The 8,400-nt window shown below is 43.0% G+C and overlaps 1 protein-coding gene across 1 annotated transcript in view; it reads right to left on the bottom strand.

Annotated features, from left to right (window-relative positions):
• gli2a (GLI family zinc finger 2a) overlaps positions 1–8,400 on the bottom strand; it is an 86,315-nt gene that overhangs the window by 11,300 nt on the left and 66,615 nt on the right. The window contains exons 6-9 of the mRNA XM_019892049.1: positions 4,698–4,899; positions 4,288–4,486; positions 3,042–3,152; positions 1,363–1,503 (exon numbers count right to left, since the gene is read on the bottom strand). Coding sequence (XP_019747608.1) covers positions 1,363–1,503; positions 3,042–3,152; positions 4,288–4,486; positions 4,698–4,899 — 653 coding nt within the window. The remainder of the gene's footprint in view (positions 1–1,362; positions 1,504–3,041; positions 3,153–4,287; positions 4,487–4,697; positions 4,900–8,400) is intronic.

The raw sequence follows: 8,400 nt of genomic DNA, 5'->3' as shown, positions 1-8,400 counted from the left end.
CCACTCAAGCTAAGCGAGCCTCAGCAGTAGATAGTCCGCTGCTCTCTGCTGTGCGGGTTTCAGCGCGAACATGTACGCAAGCGCGTCTTTTGATTTCAACCAGTCAGCGCCGACGCAAATGACGTCACACACGACAACAGCTAAGCTAAGTTAGCCGAGACGACACTAAGTCGGACGGACACGATTTTCTGCCAATCTGTGTTTTTTCCTTTTTGGCCAAATATATATTTTACGACAACTGTCTTGTTGACGGCCTCTTTTATTCTTTCCACTGGGGTTTAGCGGGTGTGTTTATAAAGAGACGAAAATTGTTTGGGGACTATCCCCCACGTTCTAGTTGAGATGGTATAACCCAAGAGGCAAAATGACGCTTGCTACTGTTGTTGCGAGTTGCCATTCGATTTCCTAAACCATTAGTCAAACGCCATCATGCCTTCTGTCGTTATTACACAAACAAAAATCTCTTTACTGTTACAAGTGTTAGTGCCTCAATATGGCTACGCTCGTGAAAGCAATACAACGAACTCAAACGCGTCTTCATTCAATGTTGTCAACAAATATCCGGATTATGCAAATTTTCCTCAATTCTCCGGAGAAATTTTCATAAAAATTTGAAAAACCCGGAATTCCGGGAAAATCTGGAGGACTTTCATCTCTGCATATCTAAACTGGATGGCTCTTTTGTAGTCTCAACAGTGAAAAAGCACATGAAATCAGATTTTTGCGAGACCGATATATTTTGTACCGGGTTCTGTCCAAAATTTGGCAATTTTGGACTGTTGGTCGGTCACCAGGTCTTCAAATCCCGGTACGTAGGTTTTAAAACCACAATCAGAAGCTCGTTTCATATTGCATTTGGACAGGATGTCTCTCACTCTGAACAGCTCCAAACACAATGATCGGATTCGACTGTCCGTGACGTCACTCCACGTGACGCAAGACCCAATGTGCCAGACCAGAGAGTGCTAATCAGGGACATAATGGAACCAAAATTCAACCCGGTACTATTCTTCGATGTCCAGGGGTGCTGCTGGTGAACATCACAGTACGAATGGCGACCGTCATGCACGTAATATTCGACGGGAGTGGGCAACGGGGGTCATATGGTTTATGTCCAAGTGTGGAGCGGTGATGTCAAACACTACACGTGTTGGACGACACCATCCATTCTGACGTCGTTGCTACAGCAATCTGTCAGACGGGTCAATCGAGTGACCCAGTCTGATCAGGGCCAGATCCCTTTGGGACACTTGACAGTCAGCCCTAAAAATCATATTTGAAGAGGAATCTGATTGGAATAAGATCTGCCTGAAGTCTGAATGCAGCCGAAGTGTCCTTTGATAAGATTCAAGGCAAACTCACATGTACAAGTTGGTCTTGGGTATCATACTCCTTTGTGCAACCCTCCCAGTGGCAGTTGGTCTCATATATGGCCTCAGGTTCCTGTTTGCACTCATCTTTATCAAGCTCCTCACTCAGGTCCAACATCCCTCCACTCTGATCCTGCAGACAAGAGACAAAACATTGTCATGAAACGTCAGTTTGTTTTGTTTGTTTGTTTGTTTGTTTATTGAACATATATAAAACATACAATAACAGATGACAAAATGCAAACAAAAATTATGAAAGGAAAATAAAAGTAAGTAATACAAACATCATCACAGTTATATGTTCAAAGGAGTAGGGAGAAGTATACAACTTATCTAGTTCTACACCTGTTGTGCAATAATGTGTATTGATCATTTCCAATACCAAAGAAAAGGAAGAAATCTACATTTCATCAAATACTTTTACCCTTTGTGTACTATACTTATCTATTGATACACCTTTCGGTTTGTATATATATATAATTGTCAAGTCAAGTCAACTTTATTGTCAAATATGCTCTATGTGCAACATACAGCACAGATTAAATTTCTTTCCTCTCAACCACAGTGCAACCACAGCGGAGAGAGGCGCCACTGCGGGTACCCGCACCGCCATCAACAGAACAGTTAACATAAAATAACAAAATAATACAACACAACACATAACACACAGACAGTCATGCAATCTTAACCACTTTTCCTGCATACACTTTGTTGTTTGGAAGCAGTTATAGATGAAAGAGGAGAGAATCAAAGTGTCCTTTCACAAGTACGTCATTGGCATATGTTGATCAATGCCTTTCGTTGCGATCACAAAAACAGATCACCCGCAGCTCATACTTTGCAGCCTGCAGCCACCTTAAACAACAGCTTGTGTACAGTGCAGCGTTAATGCCATGCGATCGACCGACATCCCCTTTGCGAGGTACTGGTCAATCGCGAATGATGCAATGGGCACCCCTGCCTTACAAGATATCAGAGTGCCTTAGAAAATTGAAATTATGCGCTACACCAATTTTGTACCAGCTAATGCTAACGGTAACAGCAGGAGGACTTGGAAGTTAACCACTAAATAAGCAATACACATGAAATGGCAACGCCACTGACCTCCCGTGGATGGACTAGATCTGGGAAAAAACAAAAAACAAAAAACAAAAAACAACTCCTTTGTCGGGTCGTAAAGCTCTGAACAGCGCCCCACTCTTAAATTGCTTAACAATTTGCTCATCAAGCAGGTCACTCTCTCTCTCTCCCCTCTCGCTAGACAGCAAGGCAACCCGCTGAAATCTTTCAACGAATTTGCACTTATCTGTAGAATGGTCATTTTGGTCTTAAAAAGTCAGAAATCTACTGATCGGCAGAAAATTCTCATCTCTGCAACTGATAGAGCAATTTTTAACATTGAGACTAAGAACAACCAAGAGAGCCTGTCACTTTTCGTTGTATTTTTATTATATTTTAGACGTTATATTTGATTTTATAGTTATATTATAGGGTATCACTTCTCTTGTAATCCACCAGGTATAGATTGCTTTGTCATTGCACATGTCTGTGATCGCTTTTACAGATTTGCCAATCTAAAATTGTATCGTCTTAATCAGATCCAAATATAAAATGTTCCATATTTTATGAGTGTTCTAGAAAAAGTTCACAAAGTTCTTTTGATTTCCTCACCAGAGAGGTTGGTGAGATGGGCAGAGGTCCTTCGACTTCCATTTTAACCTTTGTCCTTTTGGAGTTTAATGGGTTGACTGTGCTGCTCACCGCTGGATCTCCGCTTGCATTCTGAAGGATAGATATGCCAGACATTGTCACGTCGTCACAGACATTGTTCATTTCCAATCTATGTGAAGAGGAAGCCATAAGTCAGACCGCGACCAGCTGTGGAGACTAAACAATTTAGACTGGTTTATGATGGCCCAAGCCGCAGGGAAATATGAAAGTAAAAGGAGTTATTACTCTTGTAAGGGAGGGGGAAGGGCCGTTTGTGTGTATTAACAATGAGGGGGCTTTGATCTGCTAAATGATTCCGAACTTGAAAAAAAGACAAAGAAACACATGTTTTTTTAAAAGCGCTCATGGAGTTGAGAAAAAAAAAGACATTTTATTAAAAGTAAACCAGCTTATAAAGTGGTACATGAGTGAGCAGGCTCTGAATCCCACCCTGAATCCCAGACTAGCATTAGCATGTGTACAGATTTCAGTGTTCGTGTGGTTAGTGTTGGTATTGGCAGGAAGACCGAATCTCCCAGTGTTGAAAATGAGTTTGGGGCGGCTACACTTTCAATATACATATGTCGCAAACTGAGTCACTGAGTGGGAAGTTTACACAAGGAGTCTCTCTTGTGTAAACAGTGGGCTGATAAAAGGAGACAGAAGGCAGACTGATAGAACTGCAAAGCAGTCTTTTGCATATTTCTAAGGGGAGACATCATCCATCCATTCATTTTCAGATTTTCTCATCCTCAGAAGGGTCACGGGGCGTGCTGGAGCCTATCCCAGCTGTCTTCTGGCAGTAAGGCGGGCGCATCCTGAACCGGTTGCCACCCAATCGCAGGGCACACATAGTTGAACAAACATCTGCGCTCACACTCACACCTCAGGACAATTTAGTGTTCAGTCAGCCTTTGTTTTTGGAATGTGGGAGGAAACCAGAGTACCCGGAGAAAACCCACGCAGGCACGGGGAGAACATGCAAACTCCACCCAGGAAGGAATTGAACCCTGCACCTCTGAACTGTGAGGCCGACGCGCTAACCAGTCGACCGCCGGGCCGCCGGACATATCATCAAAAAAATAAAATAAAATATATGACAACAAAAGGCCATTTGGGCTGATAAACATCTCTTAAGGAGGCATGAGAAAATATCCATCAATATCATCGGTCAACCATTCCAGTTCATCTGTCAATTCAGTCCCACCTGATTGGCTTCTGAGTTGCCGCTGTTATGGGAGGCGGACATAGGCGGAGTGGTCAGAGAATGCTGGCGGGCAGAGAACGAGGACGGTGGCGGTTGAATAAGAGGGGGAGTGTGGCCAAAGGCATTCAGAGTCCTCTGTTGTGACAACAACTGCTGATACGCCACCGGGTTAATGGGATGAGGGAAGCTGAATGAAGGACTGGGAGAGAAAGAAAAGGAGAGGCCATTATATTACAGGAGAGACAAACACATTTTGCTGTCTACACAAAAAAAAGTCAGTGCTCAAAAAAAAAAAAAAAAAAAAAAAATCGGCTGCTCTTGCCAGATGAGAATCACCTTCCCCGATCAAGGGGTTCTTTTAGAGTTCTCTGTGGAGTATGAGTTCAAGATATCTAATTTAATCTACATACCTGATTCCTCCGACAGAGAGGTGTCCGTAAGAGCTGCTGGCAGCCGAACTAGAGCGTGAGTTGTTGATGTAGGCAACCAGGGAGTTGGGTGAGGTGCGGATCATGGTCTGTAGGTCAATGCTGGCATCTGATAGTGGAGAGATGGATAGCGCCCTCTTCCTGCTCAGTCGGGGTGTCATCCGAGGACTGGAGAAACGTGAAACTGTACACAAACCAAAAAGCCAAACATTGCAATATTAGCATTCTTTCCTGCGTGCTTGCTAATTAACCAGAATATGTCATCCAGCAGTCGAACGGGTGAGTGAAAATGTGAGAAAATTTCCATGCACTAATCTTCATCTTCAACGAAATACAGCAGAAGCAAGTGTTTGCCTTGGAAAAAAAAAAAAAAAAAACTCCCGTGGAGGTCACGTTCATGCTAGGCTACTACGCTATCTCTTGCATCTTTTACTTGCACAAACAGCTCTCCTGTTTAACATTTGCATCCTCTTATGCATACAGAATCCCTACCAATCTTTCCCAGTAATTACCATGATAACAATCGCTTTCGGACCACTTCACTTGGGCAAGTTAAATGGAGGCAATTTCAACAAATTGATCTCAGAATACCATTAAAGAGAACGAGCCTGACTCAGACAGATTGGGCACATAGCCAGCTGCTGGATTTAGTCGTTATCAGGTTTTTTGTTGTTGTTGTTTAGTTGTTTTTTTTTAATCTTTTGTTTTCAATAAAGAGCGGAAGGAAATAATGGGACGACTTTCTCTTGAACTTGAATCAAATGCTCTTTATTTCCAGGACACACTAATTGTCCCTCACTCTTGCTGATTTATGTTCTTTAAATGATTAAGCCATGACAACACACACCCCAAAACACACACTTAGTCAGAGACAAATCCCTTGTTTGGATCGACAACTGCTGATTTATAGTGTGAGGGGATAGATGGCAGGACTCCTTGTTTGAGCACATGTGTAATTAGGTCTTGGAGCAGACATTATCAGAGGCGAGAGAGGCAGGAAGCTCTTAATGGCCATATCACAACTCACCTAAGTACATGCAGCAACCTGACACACACAGTTTCGACACAGTTTCGACAACTCTGTCATTGCTGCGCATTGACAGAGTTGTCGGTCGCTCTCACAACACTCGCAGCCAAATGAATCCTGGCACCATAATTACCGTGCCAGATCCATAGCCATAAACGAGGTTCTTACTCCCTAAACTATTACGTTTGGAGGTAGTTGTTGTAAAGTACAGACATATGCACTTTGTTAAAAGGCCCGTGGAAGGCAACAGCAGTCTAGGGGATAATAGCTTAAAAAAAAAAAAAAAAAGATGTGGCAAGGAGTAAAAGCCACAATACTCTCACATAGCGTGTACCACTTTGCTATAGTTAAAAAATGGCAACTTTCTCTAATTTCTAAAGGACATCTAGAATCAGGCGAGCTCCATTTAATTAGGAATCATGGGTGTGGAGCTCTTTATTACAAGCAATGCTTCAAATGGGTTAAACATGCAGATGTGATTATTTGTATTATTATTATTATTATTATTATTTATTTTATTTTTTTGCGATGCCGAGCAGTGTCACATTGCCAAGAGTTTTAATGTCTGATCTGCGTATTAATAATCCCTAATATAAAACCGGAAACGGGCCTCGCAGTCTGGCAGTCTGGTAGTCTGGTAACCTGGCGCCTGCCTTGCCCATCTGGGCGGTTTGCCCAAATCAAAGCCCCCCTGCCCCCCCTCAAACCACCTCTTCAAGCAATACACCAACTCTCAAGAAGTTGCCATGTGCTTTCTTTCAACCTTCACATATGAAAAGGCTAGTTTTGAAGCTTGGGGTTGTGCCAAAGGATGTCATTGGTCATGCAATTTGAAATAAATTGTCACTCCTTGGCAATGAGTGTTTCATAGGTGGCACCTATAAATGAATGGGTTAGCGAGTTCCGGCAGGGAGGGAGAAAACAGATGTGCAGGTCATGGTTGCTCGGAAATGTGCATTTGGATTGAATATCACAATGAGTGTGTGTGTGTGTGTGTGTGTGTGTGTGCGTGTGTGTGTGTGTGTGTGTGTGTGTGTGTGTGTGTCCTCATTTGTAACTTTGCCCTGTGGCAATACAATGACAACCGGTTCTGATTGTGGAACCTGTATTTATATCGAGTCATAATTACAGGCACACACCCACACACTGATGTAAGCACAGCAAAATAATGTCACAAAGCCTGGTAGGAAGGAGTGTACATACACGAGAGTGTGCTTTGTACCTGTCCTAGAGTTGTTGTTGTTTAGTTGTTCGTGTCGCCTAATGTTTCTCTTCTTCATTCTTAATCACATGGATGCTACAAAATTCTGCACACAACAACTAGCGGTATACTGTAGTTTTCGACAGTCACAATCTTTCTTGGAAAAAAAAATGACTGAACAAACCATGAAACTTGTTTTGCGGAAGAAATGTCGGCTCAGTGACTCATTTAACGATCAAGATGTTGCTGACAGTTTGCAGCAGAGCTGCTCAGAGATGTCTATTTGGCCTGAAACAGTGAATAGTCTTTGGCTTGTCCCCCTTGACCTTGACATAGGTAAATAAAACCACATCTTACTCCCCCTCTGAGATGAACAGGACCTACTCTACATGAGAGCAACAGCCCTGCTAGACTTCTTGAATTGATGCCAGCGGGACTCAAGGCCTCCACATCTCCAGCCAGCCACCTCCATGGGCTGCCAGAGAGGGGAAATGTATATTTTCCCTGGTAAATTTGACAAATACCAACACTGTGATTTTATATTAGCAAAGGAACTTGCATTGAGTCCTTCATGAGCCCCCAGTGTCCAAGCCAAACGCTGCTGTTGTGATTAACAGTGTGTTTATGCACATACTCACACCCATGTGCTCATGAACCAACATATAGTTAAGTGTTTGTGTGTATAGCCGAAAGTCAAAGCCCCGCCTCCCAATCGCCTCACCACCACATCAGTACACACAGCTATCTCTCTCTCCCCCACTGCTGCATTGACAGTGAAATCCCTCATTCCGCAGGCTGGCAGACATTTATTTTGGCTGCTTTTGTCATGGGAACCTCAACACCTTCCTAAAAGCCAACCTGATATTTTTCTGCCCACCCACCCTTGACAGCCTCTATGGCAAACTTCTTTCTGAATGCCTCCCACTGTAACATATGGAAATGTAATTTCATTTACCTTCGCACGGTTGGTCAAATATCAGTGCATGTTAATCGTTATACATTAATCAATGCCGTCATCCAGTGCTGTTTTTGGTACAGTGCGGTGTACTGTTAAGTCATAGCCAGTACTGTATACATCATATGTAAAGCTTATCCGGCTGTATTAATTTTAAGTACCGTATTTTCCGCACTATAAGGCGCACCTAGAAGCATTCCATTTTTGAAAAAGATGACAGTGCACCCTACAATCTGATGCGCCTAATATAAAGAGACTGTAACTCTCTTTAGATTCCGCATTAAGTTGTTTCCCTGTTAGTGGTCCTCCGCCATCTAGTGGTGATTATTAGCAGGAACCAATTGTAACCTAAAACGGTTCTGCCTGACACTAATTGACGTGCATTAGCCCAGTGTTTTTCAACCCGTGTGACATTGTCAGGTGTGCGGCGGGAAAATATCCAATTTGTATGCCTTTGCAGTCTTTCGCCCAGAAAGTAATCATGTAGTACCCTCCCATAACG

This window comes from Hippocampus comes, unplaced genomic scaffold (genome assembly GCF_001891065.2).
Source record: "Hippocampus comes isolate QL1 unplaced genomic scaffold, H_comes_QL1_v1.1 scaffold310, whole genome shotgun sequence".
In the NCBI taxonomy this organism is placed as follows: Eukaryota; Metazoa; Chordata; class Actinopteri; order Syngnathiformes; family Syngnathidae; genus Hippocampus; species Hippocampus comes.
This window is presented reverse-complemented; position numbering and strand designations above follow the sequence as displayed.